Source organism: Columba livia, chromosome 9 (genome assembly GCF_036013475.1).
Source record: "Columba livia isolate bColLiv1 breed racing homer chromosome 9, bColLiv1.pat.W.v2, whole genome shotgun sequence".
NCBI lineage: Eukaryota > Metazoa > Chordata > Aves > Columbiformes > Columbidae > Columba > Columba livia.
Window position 1 is genome coordinate 6393412 of NC_088610.1, and position 24820 is coordinate 6418231.

The 24820-nt window shown below is 43.3% G+C and overlaps 1 protein-coding gene across 37 annotated transcripts in view; it reads left to right on the forward strand.

The window, feature by feature from the left end:
* LPP (LIM domain containing preferred translocation partner in lipoma) overlaps nucleotides 1-24820 on the forward strand; it is a 397232-nt gene that overhangs the window by 289224 nt on the left and 83188 nt on the right. For all 37 annotated transcript variants that reach the window (XM_065073609.1, XM_065073577.1, XM_065073576.1 and 34 more), the window contains one exon: nucleotides 22509-22632. In XM_065073609.1, the coding sequence (XP_064929681.1) occupies nucleotides 22509-22632 (124 nt within the window). The remainder of the gene's footprint in view (nucleotides 1-22508; nucleotides 22633-24820) is intronic.

A 24820-nucleotide genomic window follows, 5' to 3' on the forward strand; every position in this document is an offset into this window, starting at 1 on the left:
TTCATTCAGTGGAATAGTTGCTCATGTTTCCCCAAAAAAAGGCCCCATTCTCCAGAGATAAAATCAGACCATGAGATAAATCCAATACTATATTGTGCTAGACTCTGAAGACAAATTATGGTTTGAAAACCTGGCCCTTGGCTAAACTCCCATTGACTCTGGCTGAGCCAAAGTTTCACCTGTGATATATTTAAGCACCAATGTTTTTCCCTTAAGTGAAGCAGAGTCACATCAAAGGCCCTTTAAGTGTCCTTGTATTTTTTCAATCTTGCTGCGAATTACACTCTTATAATCCACCAGACCTCTATAAAACATGCATGCACTAAATTAAAAAAAAATAATTAAGAAAAAACAAATAAAAATACTAGCAGCACAGAACTGTCTTATGTCTTGATATAGAGTGCAGAGCCATTCTTTCATTTGTGCCCTGCTGTTTCAGAGGATCACAGCTCCAGTGGCTGGAAGCTGTTGTCCTCTGAATCTAGAAACATAGGTCCAGGGTGAAATTTCCTGCATCTGTATTAGGCACAAAGACAAGTGACTCAATCTGCTAAATGCTCTTCTGGTAGCACTTCCAGCTTGCTTCATTGAGTTGCCCAGATTCAGAATTTACATGCTTCACAGTTGGGCGGGTGTTCATATAGCTATTGCCATGTGTATATTGTATGTATTATACATATGTATCCTATATACTCGGGACTATATTCTTGAAAAATATTGGTCTTGTTCTCCCAGCAACTCTTTTGTGCTGGTGTCCAAATCAGAGCATGAAGAGGGTGTGTTCAAAGGGCTGACATTGAAGAAGGGGAAATGGGATGTCACAAGCATGCCTGAGCTAAAGAGGTAAAAGTAATGTCAGTTTAATGCAAAGGATTTCAAAATGTTGATCCCTTGTGCATCAGGCCTAAAACCCTTAGTAGGTTTTGCAAGTGGTTTTGGTACTGCCAGTTGATCAGTTGAGTTTATTTTACATTACCAATCAAAACTACAAAGCCTTTTCTTTGTAATTGCTAAAGGGTCTCGGAAAAATAATTTCCACAGCAGAGTGCACTGAACTATGACACTGGGCCTAAGAGAGCAGTGAGAAGTTGCTGTCTTTTATGTGGAACAGCACAATGAATAGCACAGCACAGACTACTCGCTTGTGCTGGCTATCAGCCATGCTAACAGTAATATGTTCTGCAAATATCTCTCTAGTCATGCATATTTTAAAATGTTGTTTTAGTAACTGATGGCTTCATGCTAAACTTCCAAACTCTTAATGTTTACACAATAGACAAATTAAACCAGTTTTGACGAGCCCTGAACCTTTGTCAGGTGCAGTTATATGAGCTTGTTCTGTAGCAGCACTGGACTTTCAGGAATTGCGATAAATAAATTCATGAAATCAAAAGCCCTGTGGTGAACTCTAACCAGGGCAGTGGATCAACTGGAGGCTGTCTGCCTGCTGCAGAACACCACTCCATCCTCTCTGATGAATCACTGAGCTGTGCATGGCATTAATAAACATGAGCCAGAGAGCAAAAAGGCTGTTATCTAGATGTAATGAACTCCTGAACTGACTTGGAGAACATCGCATGCTGACAAGGTGTCATCATCTCTAAAGCAAGGCAGGCCCCCTCACCTCTGAAGCCCAGCGATAGGTATCACAAAGCCACTGTTATCTGAACCATTATCTGTGGAGCCAGCCGTGCGTGGTTGCCCCATTAACATTTTATGTGCAAAGAGAAGAGACTGCAACTGCTTAAAAGTCTCCCAGTGGCTAAACTGCAAAGCTTTTATATTTTCTTTAATTGAAGACTTAGCATGCAGGTGTCTGTGTGCACATAATCTTCAGCATAGAGATTTCAAGCTGTTAGGTAAATGAAGTATTTCAGTGAGAACTTTTGGGGTTTTGTCACTGGATACTGTTAGCTCTTAGTAAATCAGAAATAAATACTTGCTAAAAGAGTTTCATTTTACTTTAGCTCTATTTTCTGATGGCAGCTGGACAGATCATACGGTCACAAAGTGGAACTGCTTTATAAAGAAGTGCAAGTACAAGCTCTTCTGAGGCTTGCAGGCAAAACCCTGCAGCTTTGTCAGCAGTATTTCAAGCAGCGAGGAGATAATGGTCATTCTGAAAGGTAAGAAATAGATTTGGATGGTGAGATTTCAAAGCCAAGCACCATTCCAACAATTGTGACCACATCTGATTGAAGCAGAATCATGCCAAGGGGAGGCCTGAATCATAGTCGTACTTGAAGCCTTTGTACATCCCTCTGGTTGTAAAAAAATGGTTTTAAAGTGTGTGTGGGGTAATCTGCACCTTCCCACTGCAGGAATTGCTAAAAAGTTGTAGGGCAGATGTGAACCAGGCATCTTGTGGGCAGGAGACTGGTTCTTTCTGTGCATGGGCACTTACAGAATACAGGTCTTTTGGTTCACTTTTATTTTTCCTCCCTTGCAATTAAGTGACTGTGGTTGTCTCCAGTTTTCTTCTGTCCACCTTGAAAACAAAGGGAAGCTTCAATTGTCAAAGGGTGTTCAGTATTTTTTAAAAAGCCCAGCTCCTTTGAGACATCAGGCAGTGAGATGTGTCAGTGTCTTCAGCAAACATTGGGTTAGCTTGTTGAATGTGATTTAAGGTACTGTGAGCTGTTAATTAACTAATTTTTTAGTCTGTTCTGCCCTCTTGTGAACCCAGATGTTCTTAAACACTGAGAAGGGGAAAGTGAACCTGACCAGTGTGTCTGTAGGTGAGAGACTTGCAAAATGTGCCGCAAATGCAAAAATGGTGAGAAATCTGCTGTGTCTTTGGTCTTTCTCATGCATTCCTTTAACATGGACAAGTCTTTAGATGCACGTCCTTTCTAAAATGCCCCATTTCCCTTTCCCACTCTGTAATGGCTCTTGCTGGCTACCCCTATCCACACAGCCCTTGAGTTGAGCTTCAGCTGTTTGGGTACTTTTTAATAACTGAATTAATAACAGGGACAAAACCCACTGAAGGAAAAGAGAGGCTGGAGCTGGAGGAGCCCTGCGGCTCCATGGCTCATTCAGCGTTGAACAGAGAGAGCGAGCAAACAACCTGGGCTGCTCTAGGCAACAGGACTTCCAGAGGTGAGCAGCATTGGGCCATCCTTCCTGAGATCTGAGAGGGTTTTGCCACAGGAATGAGGAGCAGCAGCAGAAGGCCATAAGAAGAAATCACAGCAGCTTCCTTGGGTAAAAGCTTCTATGGAATTTGGTTTTGGCTTGATGGGGACTGCAGGAGTGTACTCCTTTGACGGTAATTCAGATAACCTAGTGGAAACGTAAATATTCACTTATAAACCAGTATAAAAATAATACTCCCCATCTGTTTAACTAGTCTTGGTCTGCTTTGTAACAGTTCACTGACCATCTGTTACCGTGGTGTAGACACAGACTTTGTGAATCCACTTGACTGTATGCATTTCAGACTTCAGTTTATTTTTGGTTGCTGTTACATATGGACCATGTTCTGTTACTCTCCATGTGTTTGTTCACAAGGACTTCTCAGCACAAATTTCCCTGGGAGGGGTGGTTCAGAATGTGGGAAGAAGGGGAAGAAAAGCAATTAATTTTCTACTTCAACAATCATAAATAGTTTCTAATTTGGATCCCATCTCACTCTTTTTCCCCAATAAGCTGTGTGGATGGATGAAGCAGCCAGGGGAGGGTGGCAACCCAGATGTGAGCTATCTGATTAATGAAGTCACTATCAGGCGTGCATAGTAAAACTCAGACTAAAATGAATCATTTCAGAGTTCTCTTATTGGTGTTTCTCCTCTCTCCCCTCTTTCACATGTTTAAAGGTTTGGCAGGTTGTTCAGGCACACACCCACTACCTCAGTGCTCGTTAGTCTCCATATCCAACAGGTGCTGTAAATTAGAACTGCACTTAGCTGGCTGGATGTGTTTGCAGGACCTGCTTGTGAGACACGCTCTTGGTCTTACCAGCAATGCAGGAACGTTCCAGGAGTTAGTCTGTACTTGTTCCTATTGCTCATCAGATGTTTCTTGCTTTCTTTCTAAGTTAGCTTATTTAGACAACCAACAGCATCCATACGAGCATCACCCAGCACTCCAAGAGTCAAGTTCAGCTGTAGATCAGCTATAAGCCATCATGACTCCTTTCATCAGGAAACCCTTCTAGAGCTCACAAATGCTATGGGGAAAAATACAGCCAAGATAAATGTTGCACTGTGAGGAGCGACATAAATACCTAGATGGAGCAGTGCCTCAGTGAACTGTTGTTTCCAGACTGGGGAAGTGTTTTCGGATCCTACCAGGGCCCACAGCATCATGGACTGTTGAGCAAAAGGAGTGAACTCCTATGCAGTGTGGAGGAGCAACCGAATCCCTCTGATCAGGAACTAACAGCGCTTCTGTGTGTATAACAGCAACAGACATGTAGACCAAACAGGATTATGGTTCTGCATTAATTATCAGCTAATTAACTGCCTTGTTTTTAGACAAGGCCTACTTTATAAAAATCAGGTGAAAGGATTTCTTCAATATATTGCTTACCAAAGCTTTGTTAACACCTCACCACCTTTAATCCCTCTCCATTCTTAATTGTATTTAGTAATCTATCTGAATTAGCAGTGGTGTGACCCGTTCTCTGCTGGGGCCAGGCTGCCAGCTTATAGAAATCACTGAAACGAGGCGCCAAAGTAATGTAAGGACAAATGCCTCCCCGTACAGATTGGCATGAACACTGGAGGCAGCATTTGAGCGTAATATTGACTAATTATTTAACTGTGAGTGGCAGCTTTGAACATTGTGTTCTTTTTGCTTCGCTTCCTGCATTTACTGTGAATCTAATTATGAAGTGAACAAGTATTTCTTCTCAGGTTGCTGAAAACACAGCAGCTAGCTTTGGGAAAGTGCATGGGATGCAAAGTGGAGGCAACTGTGAACTGTGTGTCAGCTAGTTCATATACTAGAGCTAGTACTAGCATGCTAGCACTAGTACTCACTGAGCAGAGAGAGCAGGTTTTGAAGGGGATCTGTTCTGAAAATCCAAAAGCCGCTGATAAAAGTACATCTTGGACTGAGAATGCATAGTTAGAAATGAGATGCTTGCATTATTAGCAATATGATTGTTTTTTCCTCCTGTTCCAGAGGGCTTGGCTTTATAATGATGATTCTTCCTGTGATGTTAACAAGAAGTGTCCCCATTTGGATGCTTCTCAGTAGGGATTGTGTGTATCAGGGGATATGGCCCCTAAGACAGGAATTTAAGCTTCTGACATTTACTTTGTGTGCAGAATCTCCCTGCTGTAGGCAGAACCTTCTCTGAATTTAAAGGAATATGTATGTAGCATAGACAGCTGGATCCCTTGAATGATGGGAGATAGTTTTCAGTTGCTTGAGAAGGCAGATGGTCATCTTATTCTTCCCCTTTCAACTGTCTTTTGGCCTCCTAACCCATGACATGAGAAATAATAGACTTCAGCTCCTTAAGAGCTGAACCAATAAACATTGCAATAAGGGAGGGAGTTAATTTTTAGGTGCTGCACTGAAGTTTGTGACACTGACCAATTAGACAAGTATCTAATAAGAAATTTGAGCGTGATCCTATTTATTCTGCAGACCCTAGTGAGAATGACTGTCTCTTCAGGTGGGTTTATACAGTCAAGTCAGAGTCGTGACATGGACCTCAATAGAGAGGTGGCCCAGAGTTATCCTGGACTAACCCCTTTTTGTGCTAAGGAGCGTAGGCTTGATGTCTCAGCTTTTACTCCTGTTGCGGTGGCCTTGTGCCTCACCTGAGTCCTTTGGAGCAAACCTGTCTTCACTGCTGGATTTATTTGGTTTATGGAACATGGTTTTAGCTCAGCCCAGAGGTGAGCTGTGAAACCCCAGTCTGTGCATCTTCGCTGACCATTTATATATTGCTGGCATCTCCATGGGCACCCATCTGCTGCAGCTCCTTGTGCAGCTGGCAGCTCAGCCTCCTTATGGCTTCTTTGGTTTCTCTTCCATAAGCAAAAAAGTCACCTGAAAGACTTTTCTTGGCCCTCGGGTTCATTCTGAGTTGTGGGAGGCAGCTGGAAGACAGCAGGTGCCTCAGTGGTGGAGCAAAGCTTGCTGGACTGGTAACCAGACTCCAGCCTCCCCACAGCTGCACACACCTTTGCTTTTGTGGCATGTTAGCACAGTAGTTGTGGCAGACTAAGGACACCGTGGTGTAAATGACCATGTTACTGCTGCCTTGAGGTGCATTCTTGAAAGCTGGAGTCATGTGCAGTATAAATATATACTCTAACCCTTTCATCGGGAGTCAGATGATGCCAGGCTATTATATTAAACTCTGTGTTGCAGTATGTGCTCTATGGATGGCTTTGTGAGTGATACTTTTTTACACAATAAATTAGGTGGAAATCCCCTAGCTCAAGACCAGGGTGCTAATACCAGCCGTAGCCCTTGCTTCCTTTCCATTAAGCGTTATTGAGTTAGCTGTGGGTGCTACTTACTGATTGTCCTCTCTGAGAAATCCCCTGGCTGTCTTTCCTGGGAGTGCCCAATAGATAATTTTAACTACAGAGGTTGTTGAGATATGCCAAGCTCAGGATGTCAAGGTTGTCCTAGAGCTTTTGTCTCCGTACTACTGGAAAATTTATTTCTGAAGTAAAATGATTGCCAGAATCCCATTAGATAACAATGTCCTCTCTTCTTGGTTATTTCCAAAGTCTGCTACAGGGCTCTGATCCCAGAATGCACTTTTATTAAAATTGCAGTTGCTTTATTTGTTTTAATTTAAGGTACCATTTCTGCAAGCACAGTTGTACTGCTTTCTCTTTGCCCTTGATGCTGAGTTGGTTGTGCATATTAATTAAGGGCCATTAGCAGAGCAAGTGCAGAGCAGTGCAAAACGTGACTGAGCACATGTGCTGTGCTGCAGTCTGCAGTGTTCTGTTGCTCCAATTTTTGATGGAATTTGAAAAATTACAGGTGAAAACACACTCTTCCTTTATTAGCCACTATTATTAGAACCATATGGCTTGAACTGAGGAATAAGTTGTGCCTGGCATGTATCAACCTAGCATGTCTCTGCAGTTGGGTATAATTTTTGAAATGCAGATTAAAGGGGAAATGAAGGTGGGCTACTGTTGTTTGCTCTAGGAGATGCTGACACTATTTCTCATTTTTAAGGTCATACCATAGATTTACTGGAGGATGACGCAGTGGTGCAGGGCAAGTTCTTTACAGGAATGCTGATGTACTGGCATACACTTGCATTCAGCTTTTTATATTCCCTTATAAATTGAGAGTCATCCTTGTTTATGTAGAGGTTAACACGTGATACCGTAACATGAATCCGTGGAGGGTATTTGCATAGTGGCGTGCCGCTGCTGTGTCGCTGAGCGAAGTTCAAGATGAGACCTTGACCATCCTTGCTTGGCTTGTCTTGAGATAAGAACGCATGCTGTCACACTGCTTGAGAGTCTGTTTTTCAGAAGAAACATAAATCTTCCTATCTCAAAGCAGTCTGATTATAAATTACCTGGAGTCAAGGAGGAATTAGTCTTTTGACATACTATTTAGTATTTTATTGGTTTATGCTGCTTATCTTTTTTTAACACTTCATCATCAGGTGATTGTCCCTCTTGAAGACAGGACCGTGCAACAGATAGAAGCTGCAGATCTGGTCTGCTCTGAGAATCACACAAATTTCCCCTTGTCTAGAGGATGTGGGCACCCAAGATTTGTGTTGTGCTATTACTAGGAAAATGAAGTGCTTCTTCCTCAGTCTCCAGAATTAACATGTGTAATAGGTCCTCAAACACATGCTGTATTTTACTTCTTCTTGGTATAAGGAGGTTTATTAAGCAATCTCCCAAAGTCACTTCCAAATTTGTTCTCTCTGGTTATTTCCTAGAGCTATACAGCTTTGTTGGGTGTCTCCTCTCTGCCACTTTCAGGGTTTAATTAAGCCTCTGTTGGTACTGAAGGGCATTTAACCAGGCCAGCAGCCTCAGTGTGTGAGTACAGGTCTGAGGATGCAGCCACTGCTCCACTCTCGCGCTGTTTCCTTGTCCAGCCAGGGGCTCCAGCAATAGGCAGAGTCCCGGGGCAAACGAGATCCTGTTTGCCATCTCTCACCCAGCTGCCATCGCAGGGGAGCCTCATCAATCCAACAGCAGCCAGCCTAGCATCAGCTGGCAGCTAAAAATAACGCAGGGTGGGAAAACACACCCAACATCTAAATATAGGTCTCCAGTGCCTCAGTAAGGAGCACTGCATTTCCTAATCAGTCAAATTGTTTAAAGATTGATTAATACTGGAAAGCCTTCTGTTTCCACCATCGTCACTGGTCTCTCCTTACCCCAGCTCTTTCTTGAGAAGGCAGAGGTTTCTTTTCCGTCCCTCCTGGTTCTCCATCAGCCTTTTCTTTGCTTGTGTGCCTTTTCTCCTGAGCCCTGCTGTCCACTGGAGTGGTGGGAGCACCATGCGATGCCCAGCTGTGTTTGCAGAGCTGTGCTGGCTCCTGCAACAGTGTCCCAAAGGGCAGTGTGTTAGGGCAGGAGGAGGGGTCCAGAAGGCACAGTGTGGCTTTCAGGGCACCATATCTTGCCATCTGCAAGCTGGCATGGCTCCCACAAAGTTAACCCATTGAGTTGCACCATCTGGGCTTGTCACCCACCCTTAGTCATAGCACAGGTTGAATGAAATAACACGCAGGTGTAGAGAAAACGGTGAGAGTGATTTCTTCCCCGTACCCATCAGCTGGCTGCCTTTGAAAATCAAAGGCTAGAGGTACTTTTTTTCCCTTGGGAACACATGCCAAGCAATCGTGCTCCATTGTTGCCAGCAGATTTGTTTTTGCACACTTCAGACAGGAAGAATGGCTCTCTCGGGGTGAAGGAGCTGGCACAGCGTGAGCAAGGTGGGAAGAGTGGGAAGAGCCAGCGAGTAGCAGCGAGATCTGCGGTGGCTTCGCGACGTTCCCTTAGCAACCCGTGCCCCGGAGAGCCGCTTGCCATGTCTCCTCTTTATCAGCACAGCTGCATGAGGTGCACCAGCCTCGCCGTGGTCTGGCTAGCGCTATTTTGGGTTTAAAAACCGAACCGTGTGATTGCAGAGCTGTCATGGGCGTAAGGACTTTGGATTGCTCTCTTGTACAGATGCGAGCAATTCACAAGGAGGGTTAGAAAAGTGACTTTCTGTTCTTGCTTGAATGTTGTCTGATACCTGCTAGTAAATACTGTCTTGTGGCTTGAAGACTTTGCAATGGGTAGATTAGATAGCTCCCCTACCATTTGTTTTCCCCATAAGGCAGTATTCCAGGGAGGACTTGCGTGGATATTTCTGGAGTAACTTCTTCCCTTCCATCCGCTGCAGGCACACATGGGTCTTTGCACAATAGACACATGAAGCATTTTGCTGCCCGGGGCACCTATGCTGATGTTCTGAATGCTTCCTTCTCTGCCATTGCCCTGCTCCTGGCCAGCCTCACTGCATCCTCCCTAGCTTCTGGGAGGTTTTAAGGGGAATCTGCACCAAGCGTCAGATGGGCATTCCTGTGGGCCAGGGCAAAAGCAGCTCTTTATCTGTCTAACACAAATATTTACAGTCCGTAAAATGGGTGCTCTGAATGTGAGCTGCCTCATGCACCTCAAGTCTAAGCTGGAGAAGCAGCATCTTGGAGGTGATAAAAGAAGGGCAGTCACTGTGCCTGTTTAGGACCCAGCTTCTTTGTCACGCTATTTCTGAACAAAGTTTCTCTGATTTAGGATCTGGAACAAAACCACAAAATAACTTAATACTGCACATGAGCTTCCTTTCCTGTAAGCAGCTTCAGCCCTGAACATGATCCATAGGACCTTCAGCCGGCTTTGCTCAACTCTGTTGCAGAATATGTCATAACTGCTATCACAATTGCAGAAGCATAAACAATAAGGCTAGAACACACTTGAAGATCTATCTGCTGCTCAGAGACAGGATCAACTCTGCCTAAGCCGTTCTTTACGAATATTTGTTTGTTCCTACCCTGAAAAGCCTCAGTGATGGAAATTGCGGACTCTGTCCAGGCAATCTCTTCCAGCACTTTGCTGGCCTCGCTGTTTCTTCTCCTCTACTTTGCAAACCCTTTAAAGTGTATGAATGATTTTCAGATGCATCTCCTACACAGGGAGGGGGCCTGAGGCCCCTATTTAATAGTGTAAAACTAATGCAGAGGGGGCAGGAAGGGAGCATGCAGAGCAGAATACATAGTTTCAAAGAGAAGAAGAGGAAGGATTCTGCAAAGTGATGTTCACAACTCTTTTCTAGGTATGCTTTTGAAATTTGCTTGGCTCTTGGGAACAAGGGTAGGTGAGAAGGGAGGTGGAGGAGGCATCCTTGCTCTGAGGTCCTCTCCAAGAGGGAGCTGGCTCCTCAAAAGGAGCAAGGGGAGAGGAGTCCCTGAAAAACAGATTAGTCTGAGCTGAGAGGTGGTAGTAAGAGTCCATGAAAGCCAGACTGAGAGGGGCCCCATAGCTGGGGACAGGGACTTACAACCAATTAAGCCCTAGAGTGTCACCTGCAAGGAAGCAGGTTTCAATCACCCATATCCTCAGAGTGGGATCTTTGTCTGCAGTGTTTGCTCTTGGTCTGGTAGCCTGCGAGCTGGTTTTCTCCCTTGTGTCATATGTTCGTGTGAAAGACAAATGCAGCTGAGGGCTCAGGGGGCTGCAGTTAGTCTTGGACAGCCTTGCTGACTCAAATAGTGCTTTTCAACCAGCCAGTGTACACCTGAGTACATTGCTCACTTCGGCACGCTGAGCTAGATCCTCTGCTGCTGTGTAAATCAGTGAGTTCTTTGGAGCGACTCTGATTTGCACCATCTGAATGTCTAGACCATCCTTTTCAAGTAAATTCTGCAAGCAGAATTGTATATGTATATATATATATATATATATATATATATATATATATATATATATATATATATATATATATATATATATATCTTTGTTTTTCCCCTTCAGCCTTTGCTCAGTCAATCTGCGAGCTGCTTAATCATTAAAAAAACAGAAGGGGGCTGCTGCTGTTGTTGTGCTCGAACAGGACATGAAAACATCTCATGAACAAAGCAATCTTCTAAATACATCAGAGTGGTCCAGGCACAATGTTATGTCCTGCCACAGCCCTCAGCCTCGTCAGCTGTAATCGCACATGCCACCTCTTCCAGCTCGCTCCATTCTCCGTGAAGTACTGCTTGACCAATTAGCGAGATAAGTTTGTTTCTAGCCCAGGAGGTATGTGGACAGCCTTCTTAGCTGCATCTCTGTACATGTAGGAATGTTTTGACAGCTAAACATGGATCTTGTTGAGCTGTCAGTTCTGCTAACTCTCCCAAGTGTCTCTTATTTATTGAGCCATCAGGCTCTTCCTGACCTCCTCAAAGTCAGTCCCAGCCTCTCACAAAAGACGGCACAGAAATACAGCTTGAGCATGGCCTTCTGAGCAGGGCGAGTTTCTTCAAGCATTTGATGCCTTGAACAGCGCAAATCATTAGGTCTGTATGTCAGGGCAGTGGCTGCGCCCTCAGGCCGGCAGCAGCCTTAGAGGCTGCAGCTGGGGAAGTTCAGATTCCCTTTCTCAGTGCATAGGCCGACTTGGCTGCCAATATCTTGGGGCTTTTTAAGAGGCTGATGTGAAAGCAGTAGAATCACTCTGATTCCAGGGATCCCCACATCCCCTTCTGGCTCCAGCACTGAGGAGGAATTTCTTCTCCTTGCTCTTTATTCCTAACCTGAGCTGGCTTGGAGACTATAGGCACTTCTGCAGTGCACAGCACAATTCCTGCAGCAAAAGCAACTATGCACCTAACGTGTGGAGCATCGTGACCACAAAGTAGTTTTCTGTTTGGCTGAAAAGTGTGCCTGTGATGGATATGGGATCATGGACTATGTGCAGCAGGGGAAGCGAATGGGAGGTGTATATGACATTTGAATCCCTTATAACCCTTCCATATGGGAATCAAGTGAGACTGAGGGTGTAGTGTTCTGCTCTCTGGGTGCCGACCCTCCCTGATGCCCCAGCAAAAACGCACATGCGCGTGTGTCCAGAAGCCTATAGTCTGAAACTGGAGGGTTTTGGTTAATATTAGATAGTTCTTGTACAAGGAAAGTGATAGACTAAAATCAGCTGATGCTGATACCTCTCATTTGCTCTTGCTTTCCTGCTTGGTCCCTGCTCTGAGGATGGTGTTATCCATCCTTCCATTTCATCCAGCTCTTTTGCACATGAATCTTCCCTCAGCCACTCTCCTTCATGCAGTGGGTGCATACAGAACTCTCTCCGCAGGTTCTTGCCAGCTCTGGGAGCTCCTGCCTTTGTAGTTCTGCCTTTTTTAATTGTTATATTTGTGTTGGAAAAGGCTAATTTGCTCTTTCCTCTGGCTTTTTACCCACGTTGCCAGAGCCCTGATTCCAGCATTGACCTTGACCTCCCTGCTTCTGTGGCTCTTCTCCTCCAAGGGCCATCTCCTGCCCCCTCCACAAGCAGAATGAGTAGCATCTGCAACCGCTGTGAGTAGCACAGCCAGCTCAGATCTTCACTGCTGTTCCAGCAGGTTGCAAGGTTGAGTAGCTGTGATGAAGCTTCCTGTGGCATTTCTTGGTAGCCCATAATCCCTGCTTCCTCGCCTCTCTGCTGTGATTTGGCCACCAGGTGGGACATACTGGGTCCTCAGCCTGTGGTTCTCTCTGAGGGAAAATTATTCCTGATCTCTTGCTGTCCTTTTCTCAGCTCCCACCCCGTTCTGATTGTGGGAAGTTCATGAGCAGAGACAGTGTTTCAAGGGGGACTTGGAACTCTTACCTGAGTAATACTTAGCTGCCCTGGACTGTATTACAGAAGAGTGATGACTTTGTTGAGAAATTTCTACTGCTGTGAGCCAAATAGGAGATCATTTTCATAAGTACATTGGGTGAAATAAATTATAATCTAGATGAGGGCATCTGCCCTGGCCTTTTTCCCTCAAGTTCAGTATAGAATTTGGCATTGCTTTGTTCTGAAAATATTATTTCTGATTATACCAGGGTCGTTGATAGCGAAAGCAGCGGTACTTAGGCTATCGAGATGACATTCAATGTGGGCTGCAGCCTTTCACTCTCTCTTTTTCTTGTGTATTTTCAATGGCACCGTTTAATTTCACCACCTTTTTCCGTACTGCCAGTGAGTCGTATCATTTGCCTGACAGTGCTCAGCATCACAGCAGCACCTGCAAGTAAAGCTAATGCCTTGTGGATGCGGCTGCACCACGAGCTTGCTGCCAGACATTGTCCCAGACTCTAATGTGGGCAAGTAGCATTAGCTCTGCAAGCAAACTGCCCGTTTTTGGTGAACACCTCCATTTCACAAAGGTGAGAGGGATCTTTAGGATTTTTAGTCACTAGCCATTATCATCAGCTCCAGTCTGGTAATTTTGTGAAGAGGCCGTTGTCATAGCTTGCGCTAGAGATACCAGAGAGGCCAGGGCTTGCTGGTGGAGGTGGTAGGTGTGAGCTGCTGAGAGCCTCAACACTGATGGTCCAGGCAACTGCTCCTCATGAATTAAATAACACATCTTTGCAAATGGTACTTGACATGCTGTTAGATGGCTGAGCTGAGATTCAGGTGACCTAGAGATACCTGCAGAGGGCTCTTCATGAGGAGAATTAGTTGTTATAAATGCAGTAAAGCTTCAGTCTCTTAAAGGTGTATAAAGCAATTCAGCGACAAAACCAAACATATAGGTGGTATAAAATATAGAGATGCTCTATTTGAGGGAGAAATTAGTGGACGAACTCTGATAATGCTTACATGTTGTCTTGAGCTGTGTCAGTACCCTCCCGATACTCACCACAAGTGCTGGAGGTGCAAGCAAATGAGCTTTCCCTCTGACTTTGAAGAGTAGTAATCTTCTCATTATCATTTACAAATTGTCTTTTCTCTTGCATCACTATAAGAGGGGTCATTTTGAGTATTTTCTGTCATCCTTGAAGCATGCCTTGCCTGAGGGGTGAGCATGGTAGATGACCTGGGCAGAATCCAGATGTCTGGACTGTCTGTTACTTTTCTGCCTCCTTTCCCCTGACTGACTCACCTGAGAGACTGAAAGTCAAATGAAGGATCGTACTCAGCGCTTACATTCTCTGACGTCTTCAGAGGTCCCCATCTGCTTTCCAAAGGAACTTGTACTCATTTTGTTAAAAGGGGTTGGGACCCTCCAGTAACCACTTCAATAAACATGGCCCGTGCCAAGCTAAAAGGAAAACAGCAAAGCTCTTAGAGTGAAAGCAGCTACACATGAGGAAAAGAGAACAGGTGATTCTGGGATCAGAACACGAGTAAAATGGAGAAATCTTCCAGTACTGAGATAAGAGATTTCTGTGTCCAGCAGGAATGTAATTTGCTTCTGCCACATTATTGTTTTCACTAATATTATTCTTATCGCTTCTATTTATACAACAAGACAGCTGAGGGCTGTGGTGGGAGACCAGTGTTTGTTTTGAAGATATTATTTTAAAAGACAAAATGAAGGCACATGTGAGTGGGAAGAGACACAACTTTGGCTACCAAAAATAATAAGAGTCATCATTTGTACTCTTTCAGCGTCTTTCATTCAAGGATCTCAAAGCATTTTGTAATCAAGAGTTCATTGAGACTTTCAAACTCTCTTGAGAGAGCCAAGCATTATGAACACCATTTATAACAGCAGGGTGCAGGATCAGACTGGTTAAGAATATTGCTGGGGATAAACCTCAGGAATCCTGCCCTCCAATGCTATGGATGCTGAACCAAACACCAACTCCAGTCTGAGAAGTGGTGGGATTTTGTTTTTGGTTTTTGTTTTTTTGTTTTGTTTTGTTTTTACTGTAATTTTAATATATAATCTTTTAATGTTAAGCAAAATATGTAGTCTTCATTTAAGTCACCAGTGTCCTGGGAAGTGTAATGGCCCATGTCACAGTTGACTAAAAGTGGGACTAGAGATAGTGAGTTAAACACATTTGGTTAACCATTTGTTTGCTGTTATAGTTTTCACATGAAAAAAGCTTAGGTTGAAACCTGTCTTGGTGATGGAAAGTGATGTGATTTTAACTTTCTTTGTGTATTAAAACAGAAACCCAATTTGCATACTTTAAGTATCTTTTCTAGCATATTCAGGCATCTGGTAAGAAAGCTATATTTAAACTGTTAATACAGTATGAATGCAAGTTTCACATGCAAAATTAGTACCATTAAAACAGTGAGATTTATTTTTCTTTTGAAACAAGTGATGCCCCAGCACTTCTGGTTCTGTTACCTGCTAAAGCACTGCAGCTGGGACAGCCTATTTTTTCAAAATAGGCAATGAACCTGAACCGCAGGGCAGGTGGTGCCAATTGCACAGACACCCCATCCAACCCCCCCACTGCACAGTGAATGGCGGGAGCTCCCCCATCGCTCTGGTCCACCGGAGGATGCTTTGTGCCAGAGGTGTGTGTGAGCCCGGCCTGCGCTATCGCTCTTCATCGTAGAAACAGTTGAACGCTGCCTTTGCGAAGTGCTTTGCAAACTGAAAACTTAAGTCAGAACAAAGCTCAATTACAGAACCGCAGAATGGTTGGGTTGGAAGGGATCTCTGGAGGTCATCTAGTCCGTTATTTCCTTGTGCTTTAGGGCTGCTTCTGGAAGGGCAGGTTTTGGAAGGAGGGTACTTTTTTTGATAATTTTATTGTGGCAATGCATCATCTGGGCTAGTTGTGTGCTGTGTGAGCAAACAAATCTCTTCTCATCAGTATGAGTTTTGGAGCCTTCCCGTTTTTACTAGGTGTGTGCCTCTGCTTGTCCTATAAGATGAGGATGCAGCTCAGTGGGTGGGGAGACCATGAGCCCTGTTTTGGGGAGCCGCTCGCTGTGACCAGAGTCCCTCAGCTCCATGCCTTTCAGTAGAGCTACCTTGCATTTACACAAGGGAGCTCTGTAAGGGTCTTGAGGCTCATAATCTCCCCAAGCAAGAAGCCCTAGGTGGCACTCTGTACCCCAAGGTGTATAGCCAAGATGACAAGAAGCAAATCCAAACCCACCTACAGCACTTCCCTACACAGCTCAGGACTAAGGGTTTGAGACTGTCATCTCCTATGGATGCTTACAGCTCCTACTCTGAAACACAGATTTTGACCTGCTGATAGCTGTAAATATAATAATTAATTAGTACTTTAAAGGCAGCCCCCAAAGCCTACAGTGTTATGACATAAAGAGGAGGGGAGTGGATAAGCAGCCTATAGGGTCTTTAGTGCTGCTGATGATACATGGGAGTAAGAGAGTGCTTGAGTCTGAGCCCAGAGAGATGCGTCAAGGCAAGCAGCTTAAAGCAAAATAAAGCCTTCAATCTTGAAACAAATAGACAAGTAAGCGTAGGAGCTCCTGATGTAATTATGAGAAGCAGACCAAGCTCTTCTAGCCAAAAACATAGGACTAAAATTATACACTATCCTTTTATTGGTGTAGCAGTGATGCCTCATTCTCCCTCACAGCAGCACCATCCAGCTTTTGCCTTGAGTTCCTGGCCTTTTTAAAGGGTACCTCAAATATCTATTACCAAAGTAAGTGGGGTTAATAGGAAAACAGAAAAAAACAAAACAACCTGCTCGCCTTTTCATATGAGATAAGCCTTGACAAGTGAAGAGTATTTGTGTAATGATAGGGCCAAGAGGCCTCAGGCAAGATGAGGCACCGCTGCACTTGTTTCTTTATATACATTTCAGCAGCAACAGGACATGAAAATGTAGTGTTTTCTAGGTGTTCTTAATTGAAACATAGTTTATATGTACTGTTTCCTGAGATAACATATCAAAATTTTATTACTTGGAGATCTGTTTGGTTTGCTTTTTCTAATGAGAAACAGCAAATGTTGCTCCATAAAAATCTTGCTCATTTCCTGTTAACCCTGAATATATAAACAAACCCCAGTGCTTTGCAGAAACAGCAGCTCTCCGTAATAGAAGTGGAAACTCTCATTTAACACAGTCGTGCTCAATGCAGAAGCAAGCAGCAGATAGCAGTTTACAGATCATCCAGCTTTTATAACACCTAGCAAAAATAACCAGCCCTTCCAGATTCAAAACACTAGTGAGAACATGAAGAGAGCAAGAAAAGCTACAGTCTGTTTGCATATGGTAGAATACAAACAATCCAAGGATAAAACAGTCATGCTGATTTATTACTGTGCTTGATGATTAATAGAACATTCTATGTCTGTGGAGTCACATTGCAGAAGCTTGGAGAGCTTTGCGGGCACTGATTAATTAAGAGAGAAATATTGTTATACTCGTTTTACAGAGTAATTAGGGTGCGTGTATGGTGATCTTATTGAATTCAGTATCAATACAGAGACCAAGATTTTGTTTTCATGACTGTAATCTAAAAACTGGACTCCGGAGAGTCAAAACAGGCATTTGTATGAGCATTCTGATTTTCAGAAGTCCTGGGAACTTCTCAACTATTTAATGGTTTTACATTCTGGCTCTATTGTCTTTCTTTTAAACATATCAGACAAGATGCTCCTCTTCCACCTGTCTGCACCCCAGTTTCACAGAGTGAGAAAAAGAGACGTTTGGCAAAATTGCAGGCTGTGAAGTTAAAACAGAAAAAATATATATATTTTTTTATTATTGTTACTTAAATTCTGTGTAATTTACTGTCACAAGAGACTGTTGAAACCAAGAGCTTTGCAGGATTAGAATAGGACTGGGAATGTGCCTGGATAGCTAAGTGAGGATACAGTTACAATAATGAAATTTAAAAAGAAAGAAAAATATCCTCTAGAGCTTTGAAGTAGTTACAAAACTATCCCATTTCCAAGCAAGCTGGTGTCTAACAGATGAGGGCTCTGCTGCCGGACCCATTCTGGGTTGCTGGTTTGCTGTGGGAGGTGGTGGCGGGGCAGGCAGGCAGCGAGGGGACCGGGCGCTTGTCCTGTAGGAGACCTTGCTCCTGCTCACCCAAAAACTTGTGATTCTGGGTTGCTGGTGTGGGCAGGAGGGCACTGGCTGTCGGTGGGTATCTTCTCATGCAGGGCAGCTTCTGCAGAGCATCGCAATGAATTACTCTCTGACCAGGAGTAAACCCAGGAATGTGCGTGTCGCAGGGAATCCAGGCAGAATTGTCTTTTCAGGAATCTGTATGTACTCTGGCAGCTGTAACTTTTCACTGGGAAAATAAATAAAGAATTAAAATATTTCTTTTTCAAGTGCATCTCCTCTGTAAGAGAGATCAGTTGGCCTTAATTATAAACTGAATTGCAGCTGCAGGCAATCTTGATATTTCTTTGGGAGCTTGACTCATGAGAGATGCGGCACCATGCTGGATTTTTTGGTCTGAAACTTTGCGATTGTTTTGGACAGTCAATAACTTAAATGAAAAAAGTATGGTCTTTGTCAGGCCATTTAATAAAAAATGTGCTGCAGTTCTATTTAACTGTTTATTTAACTGATGATGAGTTTTGGTGAGTGAAGTGAAAGGAAAGTGCTAACTTTATGCAGATGAACAAGAAGAAAAAAATGAAAGGGAAAGTAAGTATCAGTGAAAGATGTTTCTGGCTCCCTTTCAGTTCCAAATTGGGCTAATTCTACCTTCTGAAAAGAAGATAATTTCCACGTTTCTGTAATTGGGAACACATAATTGAAGTTATTTTCTTTCAGAGAGAAGCAGCTTCTTTTACAACGTTTGCAAATGGACAAGAAGAATGACCACGTACAGTGCACTCTGAATGACGGTGCGTTCATCACAGCATCATCTTCAGACGTCTCTGCAGATTTTACACTGTGGTTTTTGCCCATTCGGATAAAAGTTATACAAGGATGGGGAAGGTTCATGTTGGCGAATGCACTCACAGCTGATTACCAGTGAGGTCTGGAGTAGAAAACGCACCAGAGGAGCGCTGAAATACCAACTTCGTGTACCAAAATAATTATGCAGTGATTCCACGCGAGCGCTTCTTTTGACCTGGCTTTTTAGGAACCGAACTTTAATGAGGAAGATGAGCCAGATGTTGTTTCAGTGCTTTGAGAGTGGCACAAACGATTAACTCACTTCCTTTCATTTGTAGCATGAAGATATTTTCTGCCACGGGGTTTAACCCTGGGAATGCTGGCATTTTCCTAAACATCCCATTAACTAAACATGCAGGGCAGCGTTTATTCATGAATGCATTTGCATCTGCACATGTGACTGCAGTTGTCATGCTCTTCACCAAGGTTGTTCAGGATCTGATGACAGTAGCAAAGCTTGGACTCAGGTGCTCCTGTGCCCAAAGCATGGTCCCTCCCAATGGCTTTTAGCTGACCAAGGCACTTTTCCATTTTCACGGGTCGGTTTATCATCCCTGATATTGCTGTGGTTAGCCAGACGGAGGTGGGCTCAGGGAATTTGGGAGGTTGTGTTGCAGTTCAGCACAGACCCCACCTTTGAGCTGTGTCTAGCTCAGGAAGTTTATATTTGTGTGCATGGAGGCATTGTGGAGAAAGAAGAACATGTGAAGATAACTGTGGCAGATTAGATAGCAAATTGGATTTCTAGACAGCCTTGATCATTGTACAGATCATGACAAAACAGAGGAAGTTTAATAAACAACAATACAACTCTTTTTTTTAAAGGAAAGCCAGAGTTATATTTTTCTCCTGACCTAACAAAGGAGGAGGAAGGAAACTGTTTTGCTGAAACAAGCATTTTGGATTGGACTAAAGATATGCTTTTCTTTCTATGTTTGTGTTTGTGCATGTCCCAGCAAACCCAACAGCGTGTTCATATGTATGAAGTGCATTTTCCTGGAGGCATGCTGTCAGCATGCACCATGCAAGGAGGAAAAATATGTGCCTAGCACCACTTAAATATTTGCCAAAAATGCATAGCATTTTAGTCAAAATAGGCATCTCATAACATTGTGGTTGGTATTTGTTATTTTTGCTGACATTGGGTACTGGATAAGAAATTTGCCTGGTTTGGAAAAATACAGTGAAAATAAAATACAAGAGCAGCCTGTTTATTGTGTGTGCAAAGCAAGATGGCCTCCAAAACCAAAGTCAGACAGAACTGAAAATCTTTAGATTTTGGCTGGAACATGGCACTTCCACATGTTCATGCTGCACTGGTAATTACTAATGAGGGAAGTGTAGGGATGGGGGTCATCGTCACCTTCGTGCTGTACCATCTTCTCCATGCAAAGTCTAGAGAAGGAGTCTCAGCCGATGTGGTGGCAATGGTAATTCCTTTCTGCATGGAAACTGAAATAGATACAGTAGATGGAATAATGTTTTAAGAGGTTCAGTTGCCAGGTTGATTTCTCAAGCTAATAAATCCTTGGCTGCACTTGCTGTGTATATGTTCAGGTGAGATTCATGATCAGCTCCTAGAACAGGAGAGCAAAGGAAAAAAAATAGATTGTTCCAAGATGAAATGCTTTACATTTGACACCTTTAATCAGCTTATTAATAAACCTTTTTCTTTTAGGGTTATGCTATTTATTATTTCTAATGAAATAGTTGTTGACGAGCCTTCTAAAAACAGCCACAAAGCACTGGCCAAGGGCATCTGGCTGTGCTGGGTCAAGTAGCTGGCTCTGAAACTCCTAGTCTTATGAGTGGCCTTATCCCCACCCAAATGATATATCCCACAGAGATAGCACTTACGTGACTTCAGAAGCAAATGCAAGTCCTGTGCACCATACAGACCTGTCTCCCCATATGAAAAAATAAGTTGTTATAGCCCAAAAGAATCAGCGTGTGTGCATTTGTACAATAAAGCGTACTGAGATGTGTGTGGACATTCAGGATTTCCAGATGTTCAGCAGCTTCCTCAAAACCGCTGCTAGGCATCTAGGAATCCTAGGCATATGCATAAAATCCTTGAATATTGCTCAGCAAAAAAAAAACCCTCAGTAGAAAAATAATGCATATATGGTAAAACCTGAAGATATGGTAGGTCCAATCTATATTCTCAGGCAGGGAGGCTGAATGTATGGCAAACAGACATCTCACAGCCCCCCAGGGAAACTCCTCGGGCCTGGGGCTTATTCTGGGTGCCCATTCTTCCAGGGGCTGTGTCACCCACTGGGCTGAACTGCTCGGTTGTGTGTGCGCACAGCAAACCCAGCACTGCCAGGGAGCGCAATCAGCTGCTGTGCTCGGGGTGCAGCGATTGTGAGGGGATCAGGTCGACGGGTCACGGGGGCGATGGGGTGCAGCTTAGCGTGAGCCCTAGAAAAATAAATATGACAAGGTCAGAAACATGCAAGTGTTTGCTTTCTGGGAGTGGGTGACTGAAGTGTTATTGCTAAGCGCCGTTCTGAGACCTTCTCTGCGTTGATGGATGTCTCATTTGAAATCTCCTTCTTGCCTGAAAGAAAAAAAGCGTGAAAGTGTTAATTCTCTTGCAGTGCTTTAAAGCTGCTTTCCTCTGTCGAACATGACTGGCTCAATAAAGATTCATCACGTCAGATGTAGTTTCTATAAACTAGACAGAGGTGGCCAGTGTATTGTTTCTCCAGTGATTTTACCTTTTCTTCCCATTTAAGTAGGCATGGGGGATGGGAAAATGCTTCCTTGTAGATTAAGGCTCATAAGTTTCATATCTAAGGTCCAATCCTTGATGAAGGCAGCAATTAGTCAATAAAATCACTTGCTTTACTGAAATGCTGCATGTCATAAATAAGTTAGTTTTTGCATGCAAGTCTTTCAAGAAAGCAGCACACACAAGGAAAGCTGGTGTCAGCATGTTTTAATCCTGAAATAACCGAGTTTCTCATTACGGACACCAATCTTAACTTCTTCTAAGGAATTTCTAGGCATGGGACTATTTCTGTGCTTCTCAAAATATGCCAGTACTTCTGCTGTTTCCCAGGGAGAAGACTCACTGAGACAGACTGCAAATACTGTACACCAGCTGTTAGCACATGAAGGCCAAGAGGTCTCAGTTTCTAAGCACATGTTGAAACCTTTGTATCCCTAGTACTAAAAAATCTGTGGACCAGCTCCTGCTCTGACTAATGTTAACAGTAGGATTTGTGTCAAAACAAACAAGAAGAGAACATAAATAGCAGCTCGGGATTATCTGTCTTTGTCCATATACTCTACCACTGTAGGAATGATTGTTCTAGCATCTTTTATATCGTGTTGTTAAGTGATGGAATCTTTTGCCAAAACCCAACTGAAATGCTTCCAAAGCCTTTTTCAGTGTTGGAAAATGTTTGTATCGAGTTATCCTTGGAATAATTTTCTGCTTTATTTGTTATTGTGTGCTACCCAGAACACACCTAATTATGAGGCACAGAATACTTCTCATTCCAGGAGGATATATAGCACTACTGGATGTTTTCAGGAGTCTATTTTCATTAAATGAGATGTTTACTTGTGCGAATCTCCTGGGTTTTTAAAACAGCAAAAATAAGACAAAGAATGAAGTTCAACACTGAACAGCCAGTAGACTGTACTACTGTGTACAAATGCTTTTATACCACATCACAGGCTGTTCATTCTTTTTTTCAGAGTGGGTATCCAAGCTCTGGACCTGCATCAAGCACTCCTGCCTTCAGGCCTGAGGACGAGCTGGAACATCTGACCAAGAAAATGCTGTATGACATGGAGAATCCTCCTTCTGATGACTACTTTGGTGAGCAGTGCCAGATCATGTTGTATCAGTCTGTAGCTCCTTTCTGTATTTACCAGGTTCTATAACAGGGGGGCCTGACAGCTGGGCTGTTAATGTAGTGATATTCGTCTTGATGGATTTGCTTTCCATGCTTGGGCTGGAAGTGTAATCATCCATAGGACTTCCTCTGTAATTTCGGCGTAAATCTCATGCTCACTTGCTGTATGTTTACAGTCTTTGTGGTTATAAAGTTGAATTTTTCAGTATCTGGTTCATTTTCACACCACCTGTCCGCAGCTTCTAGGCTACCAGGCTGAATTCAGGTGCACTGGACTGTCTTGCCCACCTGCCCCATCCCTTCTCATTGCAGATGCAAAAAACTTGGCAGTGTAGATATGTTCTGCTCCCAAGACATGGATTTTCCTTTCCTGTGTGCTGGTATAGATTAAAACAAAATCCATTTTGAGTCAATCAGGTTGGTTTTACTTGTGGACTCGTTAGCCCACAACTGGGTCCATCAAATACAAGGAAGACAAATCTGAGCTGATGAGCTCATTGAAACCATGTCGTCTTTCTTGCCCAGGAAAAGATAAGCATCTGATTTCCTTTTTAAGTGGCATAGAATAGAATTATTTTAGGCATCTGTATGTGTAGAATATATATCTTGCCTTTGTGTAAAACATGGGTGGTGTGGCCTCTGAGCTCTGCATTAGTCAGGAGCCTCGAGCATACTTGATGTATCTTGTCTGTATGCTTAGTTTCTTACAGGCTTGGGTGATAGTATTTGTGCCTTATTTGTGGAATTATGCTCTGGGATAGGCCATTCATTTTGTGTTATCTTCCTTTATTTCATCATTTCTTAAAAACTTTATTTAGGTTTCCCCCTAGGTCTGTTTGCTGTAGATGTTGGTTGGACCAAAACATTTCTGGCTGACAGAAACTTTTGTGGTTTGGTTTAATCAGAAAGCAAGTTGGGACCAAGGTTTCAGTAATAAGCAAGGATCTTGCCGTGACAAGGATCTGATTACATGAGAAGGTCAAGAGGTTCTCATCAAACAAATGTTGCCCTTGTAGATGGGGTTGATACCAGTTCCTGTTCTCCATCAGTACCTTCTACAGTCTCCACCCTCACAGCTGTAATGTCTTCTCTGTGAACACTGATAGTCATCAGAGTTGATGACTAGCACAGATCTGAGATGTGAGCAAGAATGAATAACTGAAGAGAGAGTAACCAGAGAGCATTTTCTGTGCTGCTGTGTTTGACTTCGTCTCTGCCCATATCTATTTATGTTCACTCTCCAATGTTTTAAAAGCCAAACAACAGCCAAATGAACGTAACATGTATTTAGCCATTAGCGTGGGTGGGCAAGAGGGACAAACCTTTTTCCCGCTCCTTTCAGTCAGATGGCTGAAGCCCTGAAGCATGAGATTTGATTATACTGATTTTCTTAATGCAGAGCTGTGAGTAGCAGGAGCTGGTTGATGGACCAAAGCCCAACCAGTTCTCATAGCCCAAGAAGGTAGGCAGGTGAACAAAGAACTTGGAGATTCACAGGATCCAAGGTCAGAAAGGACCATTATACTGCCTACTCTCGGTTTCTCCCAGAAACATGATTGAATCATGACTTTAAAAAAAAAAATCTAATCTTGTCTTAAAGACTTCAAGCAATAGTGAGTCAACCACCTACCCTGATAAGCTGTTCTAGTGATTAATTTTCCTCACAGCTCAGAAATTGCTTCCTGAAGTGGAGTTTTAGTTTTGTTAAGCACTTATATTTATGAAGCTGAAATACTCGGGTTTTGCAGACTAATACTGTATCACTAAGATGGCTGTGCTCTCTCTGAGTGTGATATGTCAAAGTTTTTTCATCCATAGCTCAAAAGGTTGGAACACAAAGTGTCTCAACGTTGGGTCATCAGTTTGACTATCAGATGGGAGGTCAAACCAATGGCATGCCAATAGCTCTTAGTTCATCAGGAGACAAGAAAATGGAAAGGAGGTTCCAAAGCATTCAGAAATTTTGTCAGTATTGTTTATATAAGCGGTAGCATGATGAAAGATGGAATAATCATGCATGATGCAAGCTGGAAGATGAAAACCAACCAACCACTGTTGTCCTACCTTGGGCAGGTGATGTTTAACTACAAGCTGCACCTAATTGATTTTCTAATTGAAGTGGTGTCCAGTCTTGGCATTCTTGATGTGCAG